At 39.6% G+C, this 25,037-nt stretch overlaps 1 protein-coding gene across 1 annotated transcript; it reads left to right on the plus strand.

Moving 5' to 3' along the window:
- Nucleotides 1-17,560: 17,560 nt before the first annotated feature.
- Nucleotides 17,561-24,137, plus strand: dcst2 (DC-STAMP domain containing 2; the record flags this gene model as incomplete). The annotated part of the gene is made up of 2 exons (XM_055224232.1): nt 17,561-19,603; nt 23,826-24,137. Coding segments are annotated over 2 exons (2,355 nt in total), but the record flags the coding sequence as incomplete, so codon positions are not given.
- Between the last annotated feature and the right edge of the window lie 900 nt (nt 24,138-25,037).

Here is a 25,037-nt window from a genome sequence, read left to right on the forward strand (position 1 = left end):
ATATTTCGCTAATTGATTTCAAAAAGTGTAAAAATGGCAGATCGCTCAAGGCCAAATGATTCATCACTGAAGAAATGGTTCGCTTACGGGGATAAACTTTGGGTTCGCTTTGCACGTTATATATCTGGGGTTTTTCCAGGCTAAGACGCACAACTAAAGAGGATTAAGGTTTGAAAATCACAACACAAGTGAAGAGAAGTGCTGGCTATCACCACCCCAACATGGCAACAGTACCCAGATGCGCTAAATACCTCCAGTAACCCACGACGACAACAACAGCTCCTCATAAAGAATACATGGGTGAATGAAATATGAATGCGCCGCAAATGGTAACAAGGGCTTATTAGCATACCTCCTGGGTTTTCCGTACATCGCGAAATCCCATAGAATCTATTTTGTTCGCCAACGACATCTGTCCCTTCAAGAATACGTACGTGGGAAGCTAACCGTTCATTTCAGATAACAAACCAACAAAGAAAACGACAACAGAAATGAGTTTCAAGTTCAAGCGTTTGTTCATTTTAAAAGTGCGTCCTGCTTTGTGAAATATTTAGCTTGTCTGGCAGAACCGGCGCGAGTATAGACAGTTAAACACACTCCATTATTATTTCTCTTTGTTCAAACGTCTCAAGTTTTTTATCTGAAAACAAAATATGAGAAAAAATACCGTCGAAAAGTGTCTCCAATCTGGGACAGCTTGACAATAGCGTATCGTTTTTTACTTTTCCCCCCGACGAGAAGCGATGAAAATGTCTGTTCTGTCAAATAAATCTGTAGCGTCTGCTTACGTAACGGTCACAGTAGAACGGGACGTATAGTTGTTTTTGTTGGACTTTGACCTCAGCAGCTTCAGTATTCCTTTGTCAGAGAGTCGCAGCACAACAGCGTGTATAGATTTTTATTTTTTGTATTTATTTTATACATAAAGAGTGAAGGTTTACAAGTTTTTGCCCAAGCAGAAGCAGAAAAGAAGCAGCCATATTGGAAAAAAACCCAGCTTGGGATAGGTGTGCGGATTCGGTTTTAAATTGTTTTGCAAAATAAGTCAGCAAAACTTTCATGTGCATGTGTATCTATTAATATATTATTCTAACGGCGTATTTTATTCTCTAAAATACCCCCCAAGACACATTATTAAGTTAATAGAAAGAATCTGATATATATTACAATGAATATTTATAAACTAAACTGTAGCCCGAGTAGTCCCTTTCTGTTTTATGAAGGAAGTGTTTAGAAGAAGGCTGTTTTTGGCTTTGTTTACAGTTTGCATTTCTTTTTATTATGCGCATTTACACTTGAATAGGTCTGCAGAATGTATGAGTAAACAATAAAACTCCCACTGCGCTGGGGTAAGTGCTGTGTTCAAGTGAATTGGATTTCAAAGCAAGGTAAAAGCTAATATGTGGTCTTGTTATGTACGCATATCCAGAAGGTAACCATTTCAGCTGTAAACGATGTAGTTTGGCTTTCTAATTTTGATTTTCTGCAGCTATTGGGCTTGTTTCTATGTTTTTTAGGTTCACCAGAAGTGGGAATGTGAATTAAGGCTGGAAGATTAATCGCAATTGAATCAAAATCTCTATTTGAATGGACAAAATGCTGCAGTTTTTGGAGTGCTATCATTTCTTCTTCAAACAGCAAAATATTCTGTCTTACTCTGCTTAAAAAATGATAATCCTGTAGAGCTGTATAAACATGTGAACAGAATCCCATTAATAAAACATAAATCGCAAATCTAATTGTATTGCTTGTTAGAAAAATCACATTTAAATGTTTTTCCCAAGTCATTCAGCTCTAGTCCATGTACTTTATGCCATTATAACTATAGTAGGTGCCAAATACATAGTGTGGGGACTTGCAAATTGTGATTTGGACTCGAGTCAGACTTGAGTCACTATTTTGTTGACTTGATAAAATAGACTAAAATTTAGGACTCGACTTGGACTCAGATTTGCGCCCTATGACTTGGAACAACTTGACGCTTCTCCAAAAACACACTTAGAAAACCCATTTTTCTACCCAATTTTACAGGAACAAATTTGAACATGTCCCTCTGCACTTCTCTATTTGTTACTAGGGATGTAACAAGACCTGAAATATTGTATAATAAGAGATCGTATTGTCAAATGTCTTGCTTAAAGTCATTGTTTTGTTAAAGCAACAGCTAAAACACAGAGGAAACTACACAGACCATGATCCTTTGCTCCATTTCAGTGCAGATTACATGAAGAAATAACTTATTAAGCACTTGTTAAATTGTTATTCTTACGGATTATGACAGTAATGATTCTGCTAAGGTCTTATTGCCATGAGATTTGTATATTATTACACCCCTAAGTAGTACAATTTAGCATGAAAAGACATAAATTGCAAAAAATATGAGCTATAGACTAGCTGGCTAATGATCTGAAGCTTAAAGCAAAAGGACTCGAGTTGGACTTGTGGGCTGCCCGACTCAGAACTTGAACTCATTTATCTTTGACTTGGGACTTGACTCGGACTTGCAAACTCTCAGACGACCGCCTTGTTTTAAAGTGAAACCGACTGTAAACAAATATCACATTTTAGTTTATTTGAACAGCAATGAAACAGAACGTAACAAGGACGATGGCTTATATACATGCACCTCGCCAAACGTTTAATCACATTGTCTTTCACGGCTTTTAACTCGTGCCAGCAGTTCTTTTATACTGTTTCACGTTTTATTTTTAGTTGCACTACCTCAGCTTAAAGCCTCTGCGTTCTATTTTTCCCCATGTATTTGAGCAAAATTTGCCTTTCCCCGGTACAGATATTTTGTGCTAGCATCTATTGAGGTCAAAATAAGTCTCCTGTGAACTATCAGCATCAAATTATAACATCAGATCATCAGGAAGTCCACTGTTAGCATGCTAGTTGCCGTTAGCATTGTGAAACGCGCTTATAAACTCATTGCGGTGAATCATTTTAATTCTTGGAACGCATACGGTGAGCGAGGAATAACTTCGAACCATGATTAAATGAACTACTTCTGTTTTTCATGTTTCTGCGACAGTAAAAATCCAGTACAGGGTTTTAAAGTAATGTTATTTTGGAGTTTGCAATTTGAGCTTTTGCGGATCAATTGGTAGAAGCGTGTTGTTTTTTTTTGGTCCAGTCCTCGCTCTACACACACACACACACACACACACATGTTGGACAGACAGTTTCTTGTACTTGGATGACTAATTCTCCGCAGCGCCATGTCCCACCACACGAGGCAGACTGCAGCTGACAGAGGACGTCCCAACAAATCCAGTTAGCGCTGCTCACTGGTGGGAGGCACATTCAAACTGTCAGCCCTGTCACTGCGCCCGCTATTCAAACTGTTAGCTGCACACTCTCTCTCTCCTCTCTCCCCGTCACTTCTCTCTCTTCCTCTCCAATTTTAATCTCTCTTGCTTTCTAAACTTGTTTTCTCTTTCTTTCTCTCTCCCTTTCTCTCTTATCTCTTCTTTTCTAGCTCTCTCTTTCTGTGCCCTTTCATCTTTTCTCTCTTTTCTCTCCCCCTTTCATCTCTTTCTGAATCCTCTGCTTTCATTCTATCTCTGTTCTCTGTTCTTTCCCCCTTCATCTCTCTCTCCTCTCCCCTCTCTACCCCCGTATTCCCTCCTTTCTCTTCCTCTTTCTCACTTTCTCCCTCTCTCCTCAATCCCCCAAGAGCTTTCTTTCTCTCTTTTTCTCTTTCTTTCTTTTGTTCTCTCTTTCTCCCTATCTTTCTTTCTTTCTTTCTTTCTTTTTGTCTTTCTATCTTTCTCTTTCTCCCTTTCTTTCTTTCTTTTTGTCTTTCTTTCTCCCTTTCTCTCTTTCTTTCCTTGTCTCTTTCTTTCCCTCTCTCTCACTTTTAATCCCCTTCCTCTTGCTACTCTTTTTTCTGTTCTATCTTATCTCTTTCTCAATTTCCCTCTCCTCTCCCCATGTCTGTATCTCTATACCCTCTTCATTCTTTTCTCCACCCTCTCCCTCCATTTCTCTTTTTTCTTTTACTTCTTTGCCTCTTGTTTCTACCTCCCCCTCTCTCTATTTCCTCTCTTACCCTTTCCCATGCCCCTTCTGTCTATCACTCCATCTCCTCTCTCTATCCACCCTCTCCCTCCCTCCCTCCCTCCCTCCCTCCCTCCCTCCCTCCCTCTCTTCTCTCTTCCCCTTTCATTCCTCTATCCCTCCTCTCTCTTTCCCCCTTCTCCCTTCCTCGCTCCCTCGTTCCCTCCTCCACCTCTCCCTTATTGCACGGCTCAGTGGAGCGTCCCGGGACAGTGTGAACCTCACATGTGCTCGACCAGCGCTGATAAGAGCCGTGTATCACTCACAGGATTGAACGACATGCGTTTTTTTTTTTTTTTTTATCGGACCGGAGAGGAGGAAGAGAGAGAAAGAGAAGGAGAGAGCGAGGAGAGGGCGAGGTGGAGGAAGTGTGACGGCCTTGGCGTGGGGGAACAGGGTGCTGCTGGAGGAGGATTTCCAGGGTCATGGGTGAGCCTCACTGAGCAGGATATCCTCCCCTTTAGCTGCACTAGCCTCTCACCCATTCACACAGGCAGCAGTAATCCACTTAAAGCCACATGCAGGGACTTTAACGTCATGGTGAATTATATATTTTGTAAACCACATCAAAATTGGGTCTAAACGAAGACTTTTCTCAAAACTAATCCAGGGCGAGACGGGCCAGACAAGACCAAACCACGTTTAAGGATCAAAACAAGACGGTACCAATAAAGACTAAGACTAAACATGAACTAAAATACTCTGTAAAACTGAAGCGGCTGGATCCGGATCTCAGTTTTTAAAAGAACCGAATCTTTTTCTTTCTAATTTTTATGCATTTTTATCCAGAAACAAGAACAAGAATCAACACAGAAGCAGAGCAGGCAACAAAAAAACATATCTGGCATCTTAGTTTTTTTGTTTTTCTTTTTTATATCTTAAAAAAAAATAAAAATAATTAAACAAAAATTAAATTAAATAAAAAAAACTAAAAATTTAAAAAAGAATAAAAAAAAATGAAAGAATTAAAAAATGAAAGGATTAAAAAAAGTCAGTTTGAACCACTTTAAACAGATCTTGGTCTTGATCATTTCTCTGTGTGATTCGTTTGGGGATAAAATGAGTTCTCACATTGGCGTCTGTCATATAAATAAATAGGAAAAGAGACAGTTTTTTGAGCGGCTCTTTGAAATAAACAGATCCAAAAGATTCGGATCCCATAAAAGAGCCAAAAGTCTCATTGGTAATCCACACCCAAATGAATCTGGTCAAATATGTCAAACACAAAAGCACATTACAAGTTAATCAAATACATACAAGTGAGCAGGAACTGAAGGAACTGATCTCCACAGACCTGACTAGTCCCAAGTTCTTCCTGTGGGGTTATTTTAAAGAAAAAGTGTTTGTGAATAAACCTCAGACAATAAATGACTTAAAATGTAATATCGAGGATCGGTGTGAAATTTTTACTTTTACCCTAGTTTAAGTAGTGATAAGTTCAAGTGTAAGTGAACAATTATAACCATAATAAAGATATAAGATAATGAAATAATGCAAGATAATTCCTGTGAACCATTTTAAATAGACAGTTTTATTGAAGATTTAAAAGTGTCAGTGACTTTTGGGCAACGTTTTGTCCAGTTGACAGATTTAACTTCGCCTTTTGGATGGATCCGACCTGGACGACTGAGGAATTTCACAGACATTGAATTAATAAATACATCTTTAAGCGAAATCTAACCAGAATTAACCAGGACACTACAAACAAACTCACAACTAAAACAAGTTTAATCCAGGTCGAGCTAACCTCAAGTCTAAACGCTAAATTTCAACTATAATTGATCCGACTGCTATAAATCACCAAATCTTTGCCCCTGCCCACAACACCATTGAGCTACCTTCTGTTTTAATAAGTTATCGCAGCGAAGTTTAGAACTCGCCCTCAGCTCTGAACGGACAGCGGAATAAGGCATTAAATATTGAAGCGTGTACCATTAGGAGTTTCCTCTGGGCGTCATGACGTGCCATTACTCTGGTCCACGCACCAAGCCGAGCGCTTTCCCGAGGCCAGCACATTTACGCACAGCCACCAGTGACCACATGAGGGCCGGTAATGGAACAAGCTTTAGCAGCAGAAGTTGCACACTTTTCACTTTCAGAATGAAGTGATGGTACCGCTGCGGGGGGGTTGGCTTTTAAACACACTATTTATGTGAAGCTACGGATACACTCGGTAATGCGTCCTAGTGGGGGCGTTGTCTGGCGTGGATGGCGAATCGCACAGCTTTGCACATTTCAAAGAGCTGCTAAACTGGGTAGTGCCTGGAGGATTAACGAAAAAATAAAGGGTGAGAGGGACGCAAGCGAGTGTGGCATCTGGACGAATGAGGAAACGGTGTGATTGGTGTATTAGGTTCCCATACTTAATACTTAGCCGCTGCGGACACGTTTTTGTAATCAGAAACACCTGGCTGTAATAAGAGCAGTCTTGTGTGATGTCATGTAGTGCTTGAAACTGCAGAGGACACTGAAAGCAGGACACACGCACTTCAAAACAAACTAGAAACGGTAGAAAATGCAACTTAACACCATCAAAACAAGGTGATTTAGTGTTTATTTCCGCTTTAATTACTTTCATTTCTAACTATTTATGTTTTAATCTAATTGTGGATCAATAGTTTGTGTGAGTTTGTTTGCAGCCTTTGTTTTGTGTAATGTAACTTTTAGCAACACACAATACGACAGTTGCCGGGAATGATACAATCTCAGTAGCATGTAATGAGTAAATGAAGTGTGTGTACTGCACGGACATTATATTGTGTCTCCTCCAACTGAAGTCCACTGACACATCCTCTTGGAATAAAAGTAACTTCCTCCTCATGAACCTCTCACGTATTTTCTACATTTTCAGTCAGCGCTTAACTATTGTGGGCTGGAAGTCGGACTTATGAAAACTTAAATTCTTAAAGACTATAAAGAAAACTGCCACAATTGGAAAAGTTATAAATAATTCCGTTCCTCTACTCATGGCACGGCGATGGTAAAAATGTGTAAAAAATATTAGCTTAAGTCATTTTCTGGAGTCACCTGCACGAGTCCATGGAAACAGAAAGTTAAAACCATACTTTGGAACATTCTCCGTAGCGATCGATAAGGTTTATGCCATTTGTGAAATATTATAGCCAAAGGAAAGTTTCCATGGACACAAGCAGGAGGATGCCCAGATCAAATAAGAGTCTTTTCAAAGTAAGAATGCAGGTTTGCTTTTATTTGAGTGTATTTGTAAGTCCAGTGTGTGTACTGCGGCTTTGACTTGTCCTCTCTCAGCTGTACCTTTAAGGACGATGACTGACACTGCACATATTATATAAATACAACTGTATTCAGTGTGCACGCTGCATAGATACAGTCTGTACCAAAGCCATTTAAAAAGCACCTATTAGTCAAATGGTTTTGGCTCGAGACAATAAGCTCTTTCTCGATAAAGGAAAATTAAATTTGTCCACCTGGGGACTCATAAACCACGATGTGATGGCTCCCGTGTGAGGAGGAGATGACGAGATGACAGGGACTGAGGGCCATGTTCACTTGTATAGGAAAAGATGTATTTTTTGTGCTGTTTTACTCATTCAGATTTTAAGATTCAATCATAAAGGTGAGAGCTTTGTTTTTAAAAACATTCTTTTTAATTAGATTTCCAATGGCAGCTTTTTTCAGATGATGTAAAGTAATAATGTTTTTAAAATGTTGAACCTTGCCGCGGCCTCATTCTAATTAAAATGATGTGATGCAACGAGCAGAACTTGGCAGAATGTAAAAGGAAAACATGTATAAGTCATTTTAGATGTAATTTACTGCCTCAAAACACGACAAAAGATGATAAAGTTGATTCAACAATAACGTGCCGGGTTATGTGTCATAAATTTTAAGATACGAGAAAAGTAAAACTAGTAGAGAGACAAGATGTGTGTGCAGTACATACAGTATTTAACTCAAATACATGGAACATTCATTTAATTTTTTTATTCATTTCGAGTGCACCCAAAGCACATCTCACAGATTTATTCCTATACAAGCTCGAAAAGGAGTGGGAAAAAGAAAACATATCAAGTCCCACCCCTGTCTTCCATTAGAACATAAATCAAATACTTTGTTTATACTTCATTCATTCATAGTGACGCATCTTCTTCTACTCACTTTAGTCTCCTTCTACAAATATTATAAGTAAAATATGGTCAGTGGGGACGGTTCAAAAGTTCAAGTCAATTTTGGTTTTGGTTATAGTAACTACACCTTAATTAGCCTCAATATAACATCAAAAATACTTAATTCACAATGATTCAGACACAGTAACTACTTAATCAAAGGGTTGGGAGTTACAGTTAGAGCATTAAGTTGTTATTTTTAACCCTGAATCATTCTTAAAAGCCCTTCAACTGTTTTTTTTTTCATGTATTTGAGAAAAAACGTGTCTTACCCCAGCACAGATACACATATACAGTATAAGCAGACGTTGAGGTCAAAATAAATCCGCTGCGTCTAATTAGAAAGCGTTTTATTGTCCGATAATCAGGAAGTGCGTGCTCGTGCCTGTTAGTTGTTTGTTTGTTGCTTTACTGTCACGTAACACTCCGCCTAGACTCGGAAAGTTGTGAAAATAGCTTATAAACTCATTGTGGTGAATAATTAGGATGCTCTGAATGCGTAAGGTAAGTGAGAGATAACTACGGCCCACGACAAACCGTTTAAAAAGAACTAGCTCTGTTTTTGGCATTTTTAAGACGGTAAGAATCAGATACAGCAGCTAGTAGTAGTAGTTATTATTACTAACCTTCAGTCAATCTTGTTATTGCTTTATTAAGGCTAATTAGGTGTTACCAAGACTTCTTACTAAAAACAGCTTGATTTTCAGAGTGTAAATGTTATCAGGCGAAAAATCCATTTGAGTTTTTTGAGCTTTTTTTACTGCAGAGTGTAAACTAATAAAACGAAAGTGCATCTCTGAAATGAAAAGACTTAAACCACCCAGACTGTTCCCGTATGACTACTCAAAGATGAGACTGAAAAACCACATGAAACTTTGATTAGTGTTTGTTGTCTCTGAAAAGAAATAAAGAGGACGGGGCTGGAGCTGCTATAGGCCACAAACATGTAAAAGAAAGCTGCAGTGGCAACTCATTTGACTAAGGCCTCAGATGTGGCGGGCCGAATGTAAAAACGCTCTTGTTTGTTGAAGTGGTTGGGTTTTATAGGTCTATGAGATTGTCTTTTTTAATGTGTTCTTCGCTGACTCACCAGGAGGCATCCCAACCATTTTCTCATGGGCCTCGATGAAGGAAAATACACAATATATAGAGCTCTTTCTAAACAATAGACCATTCAAAAGCTTTATTTTGAGTTATTAATTGCTATGACAATGGTCGTAGCTTCTGATTGTTCTGAAACCCATGGATAGGATGCATCTGCTTAACTTAACTTACTTTATCCGCCCTATAAAATGTGCTACTTTTAATGGCAAAGTACTTTTAGTTTGCACAGAAGTCCAGACTTAGAACAACAAAAGTGTTCCGGTATCTTCGTTTGATCCCTGGACTTTTGGGTTCACACCACTTCCCTAAAATTCGGACACTGACTCGAGCGATCTCTACTGTCATAACGACTATGGGAGTCCTATGGTGGAATTTGCTGTTTAAAAGAAGATATTATGTGATCCTGTCTGCAACTTGTTCAGTTCAAAATTTTCCATTTAAATAAATAAATACATTAAATACATAAAATAAATTAAATACATAAAATAAAATAAAATAAAATAAAAAAATAAATTAAATATTAAAACAAAATAAAATATAAAAATAAAATAATAAATAAAATGATGAGGAGCTCGGTCACATGGGAGGAGCTTGGAGTAGAGCCCCTGCTCCTCCACGTCGAGGGGAGTCAGCTGAGGTGGTTTGGGTGTCTGTTCCTGATGTCTCCTGGATGCCTCTCTTGGCAGGTGTTTTGGGCTTGTCCCACCGGGAGGAGGCCTCAGGGATGACCCAGAACACACTAGAAGACCTGGAAACACCTTGAGGTCCCACCGGAGGAACTGGAGGAGGTTTCTGGGGTGAGGACAGTCTGGGAGTCCCTGCTTAGACTGCGACCTGCCCCTGGATAAGCGGAACAAAATGGATGGATGGATAAAAAAAAAAAAACACACACAAAACACACATAAATTTGAAAGTGACCCCTTATTTATCACACTTTCACATCAAGTTGTACAATTTGCACATCCATTAAATACTTTTAAAGACCTAGAAATCAGATATTAATCAGATTATGGTGATCACTGTCACACTATACCAATTACTTCTTTCTTTGGTATTAAGTATCAGTTGCAATAGAGAGAAAAATACAGTTTATGGTATCATTCTTATTTAAGTGTTATACAGAGAAGAAGAAATAGAAATAGACGGTGCCATATATTTTAAAGTGCGATTTGGAAGTTGGTATTCTGACACGTTACTTTCTGACTTAAGGTCGCATGCATAGTTAACGTTGCCTCTTGCAAGTGATACATTTTTTATTGGGCAAGTATGAAAAAAGTGATTGAATTGTCCTTGGAATTAGTTTGTTAGATATGCAAGGTGAGACAAAATATTTCACATTTCCTGTAGATGCATCGCCATTAAATATTCCTGTATGTTTTTTGGATGGCAAAATAATGCTGAGAGAATCCACAGACACTTGTTATCTGCTAACCACTCTGCTACACACTGACACACACTGTATAATACACTTACACTTAGACTTACACTTTAGTTAGCCTTAATAAAGTAGCTAGCCTGAACACTGTACTAATAGTTTATTAAGAGTGATTCAGACTTACTTCATTTCAGGTCCTGTACCCAATTTGTCTCGCCCCAGTACAGATATATTGTATAAGACGCTCTTGAGGTCTAAATAAGTCAGCTGCATTTTAATTATAGCATTTTATTGTTAGATTATCAGGAAGCAGGGCCGGTCCTAGCTTTCAGGGGGCCCTAATCTCAATTTGTCTCTGGGGCTCCTGGCTCAGCTATTGGTGATTTACATTTGACAACATTATGACTCTGCTCTCATCACCTTGACCAGTTGTATTTGTATTTATGTGACCAACATCAGACTGAAAGCATCCAGAATGTCACAGATACCATAGTCACAAGAACAGTACACAAACATAAGGGGGTCAAGATTTAAAAAAAAAATTTTTTTCATTGTTTCTGGTGGATTTTAATGTGTACTATTTAGGCTGCTGTAAACACACAAGCCCTGTGTTCCATAATAATACTTGATATATTATTTTCAATATAAATGCATGGGCTCTTGGGGGCCCTCTTGTGGCCTCGGGGCCCTAAGCAGCTGCATAGTCTGCTTATAGTCAGGAAGCACAGTTAGCATGCTAGTTATTCTTAGTTTTACCGTTACCGCAAACCCCGCTCTGGCCTCTGAAAGTTGCGAAAAGCACGGAATAACTTTGGTTCACTGCAAATTGTTTAAAATAAACTGATGAACTTTTTTTTTTTTCCAATTTAAGGCAGTAAAATGAGGTACAGCACCTTTAAGGGGTTAAGATTAGGAGATTTGGTATTCTTTAAGAACTTACTACGCCTGATAAGATGAATTATTAGCTCATTTTGCTTTATTAAGGCTAAATAAGTATAGTTATTACAAAGTGTTACCTTACCTTGCAGTCCAGTACAACAAAAATGACAGCTTATATGCTTATGGTATAGAACCCCAAAACCACAACACAAAGAAAAAGAAACCCAAAAAAACAAAAGAAAAAGATCCAGACCGAGGGGGAAATTATTAAAAAGCTGCCCAAAGCGCTTCTTTCGTAACTCCACATCAACATTTGCCCAAACACAGACAACTCCACAGGCCAAATGTATTTTATTCATGCAAACACTGTCACAAAAAAACAAAAAAAACGCTATAGGACTCTGGGCTGTTCGGGCTGCTTCATGTTCAATTATTCATCAAGCAGAGAATGCATCCTGATTGAAGTTGCTTTGAACTAAGGGCATCATTTCTCACTGCTGTGTTTTTCCCATTGACTTGTAACGCACCAAACGGGGATATATTCGACAACGCTCCCAGGACCACGGCTATTAATTCATACCAACTTCTATTATTTATTATCCAGAAAAGTGTCCGCGCTAAATTACGCCTTCATAAAGAGGTAATAGCCAGTGAGCCGTGCCCTGCTGCCTGGTGTAACATTATTTTCTGCAATACTTGGAAAAGCAATCATTCATTTTGTACATTTTAAATAAAGAATGAGTTATATTACACCCGTGATGTGCTGCATTGTAAATATTGGTCTAAGGTTTTGGGGATGGCATCGTTTGTGTTTGGCACTCAGCATGTGTATGAATGTTATTCCTTCTCAATTAGTGGGATGGTTAAAAAGTAATTTGATTTACTGGTTCTCGTGTTGACATGAGATTCGATGCAGCCTTGTTTCAAATGTTCAAATGGAGGTGGCTGACAGGTGAGAATTATACAAGATGTGCTTTAAAATGACAGATTTGGGGTTGAGTGATATGATTTTTATACATACTTTTTTCCTCAAATTGATCAATCTATTATTTTTGCTTTACTTTACTTTACTTTACTTTATTTTAATTAACTAATTTATTTATTTATTTTTTTATTCAATTATTTTATTTATTTATTTTTTGTATTAAATTTTTTAAATGTAATTTAATTCAATTTTTGTTTTATTTTATATTTAATTTTTTTGTTTTGTTTTATTGTGTTTTATTGTAGTTTTTTGTTTTGTTTTTCTTATTTAATTTTTTTTTTTCTTTTTTTATTTGTTTCTTATATAAAAAAAATAAAAATAAAAATAAATAAATACAAATGGCTCCCACTCAAAGTCTGACCTCTGCTCCAAACCACAGCGGCAGAGGACTGGCTGTTGACCTCTTGATTAAAAAGACTCAACCTGATCGTTGAAAACTGGAAATGCCTGAATTTTCATCTTGATTAAAATGTGATTGCTTGTCACACCAGTCCAAGTGTCCCGTAACTATCAGTTGTTTCCAAAAATGATGAGAAACATGACATATAACCCCATGATTTGACTTTACACACCAACCCTTTTACACTAAAATCCTGTGTGTAATTCTGTACTGGATTATGTAGATGTGGTTTACATACAGACTTCGGCCTCTGCTTTGAAACGTTGGATCCGCTCTTTCACTTGGCTCTTCGTTTCATTACAGGTGATGGCTTTGAAACCCATCTCTGTATTCTCTACGGGAAAGTGGGCTGGCCGTCACTGTCTGTTAGAAGAGAACAGGACTATATGAAATGTATCTATAAGCGACTACTTCAAAGTCTGCCCGAATACCTCGCCTGCTTGTTAATCACTGACACCAGAACATTTACTACGAGACCACATGACTGCGTAAGGCTAAGGACTCGCCGCACCAGAACAGAGACGGGGAAAAAAGGGCTTTTGGTTGTTTTCCTTCACAAAAATGGAATACACTTCAAGGACAAGCAAAATTGAATACTTTGGTGCCACAATTGCAATTTAATAATCTGACAACAAACTTTTATACACACACCTGCGTCTTTTTTTATGTTTTATCTGGATTTATAGACTTTTTGTTGTTGTTTGTATTGTATTTTGAACAGGACACTCATGAAAAAGAGTCCTTGGAGTGCTCTCATTGGGTTCCACTGTATAAATAAAGATTTAAAAAAAAAAAAAGATAAAGAAATAATGGTGAAAAATGTTATTACCACAATTCTCATAGGCCATGGTCCATTTCTATTCCACCTGCAGTACGGCAAAAAACCCCAGCCATTGTGCACTTCATTGGTTTGGTGCATTTTCTGCTATATAAACAAATACAGTATTTCACTTTTCCATTCCATCAGGTTCCTTTATATGAGATGCCCTTAGCTGTCAGGTCCATCTCACCTTTGCGACGGGTGCGTTCCTTTGTCCATTTGAGAAAAAATTGGATATGTCCACTTCACGCCCTCGTGTTCTGATGGCCACTTCCAGAATGAGGTGAGACAAGAGACAGACAGAGACACCCCTCACAAACTCAAAAAAAAAGCAGAGGATATGTCGAAAACTTTGCCATGCTGCAACACTATAAGGTAAAGTCTTCATTTCAGTCGTTATGGTTACTAAATGGTAGTCTTGATAATATTATTTGAACCCTAATGTGAATATATTTATTTAAAGGCAAGATGGTAGGGTGCATGCTCGATTTAAAACGGGTCTATGTTGGTCCCGTAAAAGCTTTTAGAAATTTAGGAAACATAGGCCGAGGATCACACCCACAACCTCCTTCCCTCAAAAAATAAATAAATAAAAATAAGGTAATGTAATGCTCTTGATGGTTTAAGAAAAGTTTAATCGCAACTGAACCTGGGTTGGCAGTGCCTTAACCTGCAGATAGAGGACACATACAAGTTTGCTGTTTGTTGTTTCACCGATTTTCTTTTGGATTTGCCCTTTTTTTTTTTTTTTTAAGTGTATGAACGTGCATTGTGTCCTGCGTCCTGATTGGCTAAGGGACTGTAGACCCTTGTCATCCTCTGTGCCGTGGCTCCTGTACAGTACAGAATGTGTTCAGCCAAATTTACATAAATGTTCGACCGCAGTGTGACTCTGAAGTGCTGTATGTTTGCAAGTTTTCTCCCCGACAAAACCCACAATGTCGATGAAACGTTCTGCACCGACAAAAGCACCTACGAAGGTTTGAACTTTGAGAGTGTTTAAACGAGAGAGAAATGTGATAAAATGTTAATGCCTGTGTGAGAAAAGTGTATAAAGTGTGTGGTGAGGGGTTTTACACACGCAAAACATATAGAATAATTGTAAAAAATAAAGCTGACTACTTCACCTTCGCAGATTTCACCTGTTGCGGGTTATTTTTAAAACGTAACCCCCGCGATTAACGAGAGGCCACTGAAAAATAGGCCACGCCAACCACCAGATTTCACTCACTGAGCTATAGAGGCTGCACTTGCACTGATTAATGACTGGCTGCAGGTGCTGGGGTTTAGGTAGTGGTAGGTCAGGTCACCAATGGGATTTCAGCTTTGAATCTGGCAACCCAAATGAAGCGAAATGAAATGACTGCTTTCTCACTAAATAATCATCTTGAGAACCAAAACACAAAATCACAACATCAGGAACAGTTTTGTAATTAAGAATTCATCAGCATTACCTTATCAGTAAAAGCTGTATTTGATTCAAACGTGAACGGACATTTGAGGACACAGATAAGTCAGGTTTATAACATACAAAATAGACATTCTTCACATTCTCTTTGTATTGACTCAACCGTCATGTACATCAATGGCTAAGAAGACCATTACCCTTTTCCAGCACCCTGTTAAATTGCAAAGTAATCAATATAGATATCTAATTTAAAATGTAATTGTACTTCTTCTCCACATCCTGCAGTAGTGGATCACATTTGTGCTGGTCCATTGATTAAATACATGGGAAGGACTGCATATTTGACGTTTTTTTCATATAGACTACAAGAGTCCACCTTACACGCCTGGAGATAGACCATCGCTGAGTCCTACCCTCATTGAAATAACCCTAATAACAACAACCACGCGCTTAATCGAATACCTACTTCTATTTCCACCATTCAATAAGCAATTTCTCATTTTTCATTATGCAGACGTGATTGTACATTCATCTCCACCTACACACGGAAGAATGTTTAAGCTCCTCTGACAACACGGGAATTCTATCAATCTCTAATGCATATCCAATGAGGGGCTCTCCAGCAGCGCGCCTCATAAGACCATCCAAACACACTGATGTCTGTGTATGCCATTCAATCCTCTATACCTCGTCCCCAAGGCCCTCATTGTCTTCTATTTGTCTAACATGATGAAATATGCTAATCAGGGCTAGCAAGATAAATCCTGCGCCGACGATAACAGAAGTCGTGGAATACAACTGTAACCCCTTTAATTGAGAGTTCCCTTGGTAACACAAAAATGGCGATACAAGAGAATTGGACAAACGAGTTATACTTTGAACACCGAGCTTTTGGAACTGTGATGCTCTGTACACTGAGACATAACAATTCTACCATTTATTTAAGATAGCTAATCCAGAATGATCTCTGTATTTTTTGTACAGATTGATATGAGTCTGATCCCTACACTGTCAGTTGCATCTTAAGCCCAGTCAAATGTGATCGTGCAATCGGATTTTTATTTTTTTTCAGTGATGCTTGTGAAATGAAGGAGCGCACTGGTCATTTATCATTTATATTTTCAAATTTCTCTCATCTCAGATTAACAGAGTTTAGTACTTGGTTTATGGATAAAATAAAAAATTTAAAAAATCCATGACATTTTACAGCTCCCTGCAATATTCTTTTTTCCTTTATTTTTTAAGACACATATGGACCAAGCATGTTCCTGATTGGCTGTTCCACCTGTCAATCGTGCCTAAAACAAATCTAAAAACACAGATAACCAGACTCACAACTTCATGAAGTATTGAAGACGTGTATTCTGGATCCCAAGCAATCACCGACTACTTCAGCTTTTCAAAATAAGACGTGTGTGCCGTTTGCATCTAATTACAAATAGTCTCATCCTTCGCGAACCAGGAAGTGTGCTGTTAGCAGGTTAGTTGTTCCTAAGCGTTAACATAACAGCCGAACTCCACCCTGGCCTCTAGAAGTTGTAAAAAAGCTTATAAACTCATTGTAGTGATAAATAGGATGTTAATGTGTTTGAAAAGTAAGGAATAACAGACCAAACCAATTAACATGAATTGAACTGTTTCACGTTTTAAAACAAAAAATCAGATCAAGAATCAGTGCCTTTGAAACATTTTTATAATGGTTATTTTAATCATTTAATTAAGTTTAGGATAAAACGTAACACTGTAAGACTTTTCAATATCAGAAAATGTTGTTTTTTTTTGAGTGTGGAGTGGAAATTAGTATTTGGGACTGTGCTACATTTCATAATTATGTTTCCCTGTGAGTTGGCAGTAGTGCAGCAGTATTGTTGGCTAGGTTATGTATTTGAATAGAAACCAAGGGAAGCCAGTTTGAATAATGCCCTATCAATTGTGTTTCTGCTAGATAATAACATTTCACCCTGAATCCGCACTCAAACATCTGTATCGTGGCCAGTTGTGACCAGAAAGGCATCTGTCTTAAAAATCTGCCAAATTACCTCTACTGGCTTGCTACCTAATAAAGAAGGCATAGACGAATTCATTTTTAAACAAATACGTAACCATGTGATTGAGCGTTCCCTTAGTAATGCAGACGTAGTGATATAAGTGGAATGAATAAACAAAAACAAGTCTAAATGAGAGGTTTTAACTGAAGTTGAAAGTGAAACATTGGATTTGCTTGTCAAGTGATCGAAAATGACGGAGATAACGGTGGAGTGGTGTAGCTCAGGTGGAGCTAAAAGGACACTGAAAGGAAATCTGATCAGGCGGAGACGTCGTGTGGCTTTCTTCTCCTCCGTCCTCTCTTCTCTCTCCTCGTCCTCCTCTCTCTCCTCTCTGATTGGGTTCGGCGTTGGACTCTTCTCCGCACTCCTGTTTGGTGCCATGTTGCTCTTCCTCCAGAAGTTCACTGTGTGGAATTGTGCGTACATCACTGTGGGCGTGGCCTGTGTCTTTGGCTTCGGCATGGGCCTCTCAAAAACCGTAAGAGCTGATGCTGCTGTGATGCTGCCCTCTCTCTGCTCAAACCACGGCAAGACTTTGGTCTCGTTGGTCCTGGTTTCAGTCGTGGTCTCTGGTCCGATCTCCAACTCTTTCCACAACATTGAACTGGCCGCCTCAAGTATTCTTTGCTCCACTCAGCTCTCAGCCAATCAGACACAAGAGATGCTTCGAAGGGCTGCCTCTCCCCTCTCAGCGGCATTGGATAATTTGCGTGATATTAGCAACAAAGCTTACAAAACTGCCAATAGAATCCAGAACTTGATTGACACCCTGACCGATGGTGTCCGCCATATTGCCCGGACTCTAAGAAACCTACTACACTTTCTGGTGGACATCGGGGACATCTGTAACAAGGAGATGGGCGTCCCCTACAGGAAGTGCCGACAGCTGTTTGAAGAGGCCAGGCTAAACTGCAATGAGCTTCTTGGAGATTTTGACTTCCTATGTGAGCTTGTGGATGGCTTCATGCCCCTTTGTGACCTAGCGAAGGCTGCAGAGGTGTTCTGTGTCATCCCGTCATACGTGGCTGAGGAGCTGAAAAAAAGGCTAGCAACTCCAGTGGTGGCGGCTTTAGAGCAGCTAAAGAAGGAGTTTGTTTTTGACCTTGATGCTTCAGTGACCTTTGACCTGGAAGTGAACAGCAGCCAATCTCTACAGGAAGTGACACAACAAATCTTGAAGGAAGTGACATCAGAGCTGCACATGCTGGAGATGCTGAGTCAGCCCCTGAACTACCTTGCAGTGCTGCTTCTGGTGTGGAACTACTACAAGGCGGCTCGCTATCGACGCCGCTACCTTCGAGATCTGTACTATGACAACATTTACATCAACACCGCCTTCAAAGAACTGGACCGCCATGTGACCTCAAAGGGTGGGGCATCAGTTCTGCCAATCACAGCACGAGAATCCCAGGTCTTCATCACTCCATTTTCATTGAGAATGTCCAATCAGGAGAGGGAAGCAGTCCTAATAGACGTGTATTCTGCACTAAGACACTTGCTGATTGGTGGAATCCTGATGGCAGTGGACTTCCTGATTTTTTGGATCTTAGACCAAGTTCATCATCAAGCTTCAGTGGACATTGTAGTACGATCTCCGGTGAAAGTTCAAGTATCAGTGAATGGATCTGGTTTCGCTGCAGACATTTATAGAGACTTGGTCCACTCCTTTCAGATCCTCCAGGACTACAATCTTACAGTCTTCAGTCAGGCTTGCGTAGTTAAGCCGCGACACCCAGACATTGGCACTGCTGTCACTATTGGGTTCCTCTTGGGTCTGTCTCTTCTGCTTGCGGTTTGCAAAGGCTTCATCCAGAGAACAAGAAGAGTGGTCTGCTCCTGGTTCCACCCCGAACGAGAGCGAGAACGTCTTAGCCATCTCCGGAGCAGAATCCTGGAGGAGCGTCGATGGGAGAAGAACGCTCAGAGAACAGCTTTCTTGAGAGCATCCGTGTTCAGATCTAGAAACCGAGAACGGATTGAAGCTCTCCTACACAGAATTCCCGGAGGATCCAGACTTTTGCGAGTCCTGGGTCTGGAAAATACCTCTTGCCTGTCGTGTTCGAATGAGCTGAATCCAGAAATGGCTTTGCACTGTGATAATTCCACGTGCAGCGCTGTGTATTGTGGTGTGTGTTTGCTGAGCTGGGCAGCCTACACCCCAAACTCGTGTTTGGGGTGTGGGCAACCTCTGATCTCTCAGGATGACCAAAGTGATATCAGTGACCTCGAGCTTGGATCCAGTGATGATGAGGAGTCTGGAACAAAACAAAATCCTGGCCAGATAAGACCAGTCCAGGACAATGTTGAAGAACAGCAGGAGATAGAGGAGTCTGGACCAACACGAAACCCTGACCAGATAAGACCAAACCAAGACTATGTTGAAGAAGAGGAGGAGAAAGAGGAGTCTGGACCAACACGAAACCCTGACCAGATAAGACCAAACCAAGACTATGTTGAAGAAGAGGAGGAGAAAGAGGAGTCTGGACCAACACGAAACCCTGACCAGATAAGACCAAACCAAGACTATGTTGAAGAAGAGGAGGAGAAAGAGGAGTCTGGACCAACACGAAACCCTGACCAGATAAGACCAAACCAAGACTATGGTGAAGAAGAGGAGGAGAAAGAGGAGTCTGGACCAACACGAAACCCTGACCAGATAAGACCAAACCAAGACTATGTTGAAGAAGAGGAGGAGAAAGAGGAGTGTGGACCAACACGAAACCCTGACCAGATAAGACCAAACCAAGACTATGTTGAAGAAGAGGAGGAGAAAGAGGAGTCTGGACCAACACGAAACCCTGACCAGATAAGACCAAACCAAGACTATGTTGAAGAAGAGGAGGAGAAAGAGGAGTCTGGACCAACACGAAACCCTGACCAGATAAGACCAAACCAAGACTATGTTGAAGAAGAGGAGGAGAAAGAGGAGTCTGGACCAACACGAAACCCTGACCAGATAAGACCAAACCAAGACTATGTTGAAGAAGAGGAGGAGAAAGAGGAGTCTGGACCAACACGAAACCCTGACCAGATAAGACCAAACCAAGACTATGTTGAAGAAGAGGAGGAGAAAGAGGAGTCTGGACCAACACGAAACCCTGACCAGATAAGACCAAACCAAGACTATGTTGAAGAAGAGGAGGAGAAAGAGGAGTCTGGACCAACACGAAACCCTGACCAGATAAGACCAAACCAAGACTATGTTGAAGAAGAGGAGGAGAAAGAGGAGTCTGGACCAACACGAAACCCTGACCAGATAAGACCAAATCAAGACTATGTTGAAGAAGAGGAGGAGAAAGAGGAGTCTGGACCAACACGAAACCCTGACCAGATAAGACCAAACCAAGACTATGTTGAAGAAGAGGAGGAGAAAGAGGAGTCTGGACCAACACGAAACCCTGACCAGATAAGACCAAACCAAGACTATGTTGAAGAAGAGGAGGAGAAAGAGGAGTCTGGACCAACACAAAACCCTGACCAGATAAGACCAAACCAAGACTATGTTGAAGAAGAGGAGGAGAAAGAGGAGTCTGGACCAACACGAAACCCTGACCAGATAAGACCAAACCAAGACTATGTTGAAGAAGAGGAGCAGGAAGAGGAGTCTGGACCAAAGCAAAACTCTGACCAGATAAGACCAAACCAAGACTATGTTGAAGAAGAGGAGGTTGAAGACCAAGACTCATAACAACTACTACTACAACAGAACTCTTTTAGAAAGTAAAGTGCAAATAAAAAGCAACAAACATAACTTTTGTATAACGTTTTGTGAGTGAACATGTAGGTACAGACGTGGGGACATGTGGAGGGGCAATTTCATTTGAAATATTTGTATTTTTTCATTTTACAGTAATAACACACTCGAGCTTACGGGATCAGCAGGAGGCACAACACACGGCTCTTTTGATGCCAATTTTTAGACACCCTCCTTGTATGCAGGATGACTTTCAAAGCAGAAATGAGCATTATAAACTAGTAAACAAGATAAGCCCCGCCTCCCCACGTGTCGCATACAGCCGTTCGCTTTCATGTCCAAACTTTTGATTGGTCCCAACTAGCTCGAGCAGGCTGGCTGTTTACTTCCTGACACAGGCTAAATATTTTACGTGCTGCCTTCATGTTGGTGCTCAGGGTAACGCTAAGGAGATGTGTCATCATTTCGACAGCAGTAAACAACTCGCAAATACGCAGCTGTGAGGCCTGGCATGGTTCACTCTGAGCATGTACAGTATATGTCACATTCCCCAGAGGTACTACACACGCACATACATGATCAAAGTCTGGAGTTCAAATACGCAAAATGCAGCACTTCGTTTGATTTGAGAAATGGTGTTTTCATTGTAAACCTGCAGTCCTTGGACGGTATTCTATTCGGTTAAACAAAAGCTCAAGTTTTTTTAAATAATGTATGCATATTAGATGGTTTGCCTATTTTATTATTATTATTATTCATCTTTATTAATACTTTATTTAAAGACGCTTGAAAATTAAAGGTACTATATTACGCAAAATTTATTCTTGTGAGATTTAAGCCATGTTAAGATGTTGTTACCTCCTCAGAAACATACCGGGAGTTGTGTTTTGCTTCATTCACACATTTTTGAGTAATCCTGCATTATTAGCCTGTCTACATCTCCAAAGCTCAAAATGCTCTGCTCCACCTTGTAATGTCATGAAGTGGTAGTTTTCAAGTTAACCGTTTCCTTTTACCTTTAGTTCAGTAGAGGCTGGCAATTTCCAAGCTGAAATGATTCAAATTATTCTAGTGAAGGTGTGTGCAGTTTAAAAACACAGTGGAGCACTTCCTGTATTACCACATGATGACGTCACAAGGTGCAACAGAGTGTTTTCTGTTTAAGAGAAGAACGTCTTATGTGTTAAATATGCGTGAATGAAACAAAACACAACTCCAGGTAAGATTTTGATAAGGAAACAACATTATAAGATCAGAAAATAGTGTAGTAATGTCACATTTTCAAGAGGGTCCTGTCCTAAATCCTAACATTAAATTACAAAGTACACAAATTCTGCTTTAAACATTGTCATGTGAAAGTAGAAGTAGGTCTGTCGTGTTGATAAATGTTTTAATTCCCTGAGGGTGGCGATACTGGACAGCTTCAGATCATGAGACTGAAGCATCTACAAAACTCATGAAAGTGGCAGGTACAGTTTTCTGACATTACAGGTAAAACAAGTCATTTTTCATAAGGAATAAACTGTATAGTAAAACTGTTTTGTTAGTTAATCTTGGTGCTGAATGTCTGAATTTTCTTATGATCCCAATCTGATTTAGAAAAATATTTTGTACGCTATTTTCCAACTTCTAAACCTTTAGTAAGGCATCGCTCCAACCATGACACTGTAATATTGCTCGGAGGTTCCAGCTTTAGTGCTCTATAAATATTTCACTAGTCATCTAAAACAGATATAGACACTTAAAAGCTTCTGACAGGTGGAGCGAAATGTTTTTCCTGTATCCCCCAACATCCTCTTTTCCATGTACAGTGTTTTTAATTGGACCCCAAGTATTTGCTTCAATGTAGAAATCTATGTCAGTATTCACAAAAAATGACTAAACCCTACACTTTCTTTCTACCAATGGGACAGAACGACCGATTTGTGAAGGATTTTAACTCCAAAATAGACTCCGGTGAGACTAACTAACCATAAAGTCTGTCTGGGGAGAGATAGTGGAATAACCAATGGAAAAAAGATGGAGGAGAGGAGAGCGCATGGAGCAGACAGGGGCTTCTTGTTTCACTGAGGTGCAGTTTGACACATAGGCCAGCGCTGTGTCGCAGATAGACTAGTGAAATGGCTTGAGATTCCCCTAAGGCAAGCAGAAATATACATGACAAGTGCGCAGGCCAAAGGAAAACGGGACAAAATACAACGCAAGGGTGAAATTAAGGGATGCTGTCTGAGTTTCCAAAGGCAAAAGAGGAGAGTGCGGTGTTTTAAAGAGACAGTTAAACCAAGCAGCCGGTTCAGTCCAGGACACAGAGGATCCAATGTGCTGTACTTGTCACCACAAAATGTAATCGTGAAAAAATGTGGGACTCGCCAAACTGACAATACTGTAAGAGTAAAGTGACTATGTAAAAGGTGGATAGTACTCAGTTACATTTACCTGAGTAACTTTTTAAAGAAACTGTACTTTTCACAGTAGCTTTCTAGCAGCACACCTTTAGTCCTATTCAGTACTTTTGTTTTTATTGAAGTAACAGTATTCTTACTTGAGTAAAACGTTTAGGTTCCTCTTCCCACTGTAAATCTAGAAGTGACAAAAGCTTTATGTTGATTTAAACATTTGTGCTCCCTCAGAGTTTTTTCCCATTTTTTCTTTGAAAGCACCACATTGCATTGTTCATTATTTAATATTTTGTCCTTAGAATTACATTGACTTCAATTGTAAATCAGATGTTTTGTCCTGAGAGTTACTCGTTATGTTACTCTGAGTATTCATTTTCGCAAATACTTTTTTACTTTTACTTGGGTAACTGTGTCGTCCAGGTATGATCTACAGCAAAAGAAAGAAAACTTCAAATGTGTCACCTGGACAATGGTTTTAGAGTGAAAATGCCTCACCTTTCATCCAGGTCGACAACGTTCATCCAGGTCGACAACGCTCGTCGAAGTCGACAACGCTCGTCGAAGTCGACAACGTTCATCCAGGTCGACAAGGTTCATCCAAGTCGACAACGTTCATCCAGGTTGACAACGTTCATCCAAGTCAACAACGCTCATCCAGGTCGACAACGCTTGTCCAGATCGACAACGCTCATCCAAGTCGACAACGTTCATCCAAGTCGACAACGTTCATCCAAGTCGACAACGTTCATCCAAGTCAACAACGCTCATCCAGGTCGACTACGCTCATCCAAGTCGACAACGCTTATCCAAATAGATAACGTTCATCCAGGTCGACATCGCTTATCCTTCTTCAGTTCGAACATGAGCAGCGAAACATCTTGACTTGACATCTTGACACCTTTGTCCAGTTGTGATTAGAATTTTTCTTTCTCTTACTTGGGTCATTTCTAGTGATGCGATATTCATGAACGAGTCAGCTCTTTTGAACGATTCCTTAACACAAACTGTTGGATCCGGATCTCATTTTTTTAAATATCCAAATCTCTTTCTTTCAAATTTGTATGCATTTTTATCCTGATTAACGCTGAATCTGCACAAGAATCAGCACAGAAGTAGAGCAGGCGACACGAGTGAGGTATTTGTCCACAGAAAACATATCTGACGTCATAATATCTTTACTTATTATTGTAGTAGTGCAATGTTTTATTTCGGTTATTCATAATTCCAAAGGGTAAACAGGCTCCCACTCTCAGTTTAAACCATATTTAACAGATCTGAGTGTTGGTCATGTCTCTCAGTGATTAGTTTGTAGATAAAGTGAGTTCTCACATTGGCTTCTGTCATAAATAAAAAGAGCCAGTCTTTTGAACGGCTCTTTGAAATGAACAGATCCAAAAGATTCAGATCCCATAAAAGAGCCAAAAGTCCCATTACTCTTACTTGATTACAATATTTGGTTACTCTACCCACCATTGAAAATAAGGTTCTCATGAATCTTTATTTCTTATCAGTTGTTATATATACTATTCATTTGTATGTACATTCAGACAAATGCAGCAGAACTTGAGTACATTCCTGTTATATGCCACAAAAAATGAAAACGTATTCCAGTTTCTATTTTGATAAATTCTCATTCTCATTTTACCATTCATAAGGCTCCATGTGGCTCTATTTTTACGAGCTTTAATCATAATGCGGTGTGACTTCCATATGCTGTG

Source organism: Periophthalmus magnuspinnatus, chromosome 9 (genome assembly GCF_009829125.3).
Source record: "Periophthalmus magnuspinnatus isolate fPerMag1 chromosome 9, fPerMag1.2.pri, whole genome shotgun sequence".
NCBI classification, from domain to species: domain Eukaryota; kingdom Metazoa; phylum Chordata; class Actinopteri; order Gobiiformes; family Gobiidae; genus Periophthalmus; species Periophthalmus magnuspinnatus.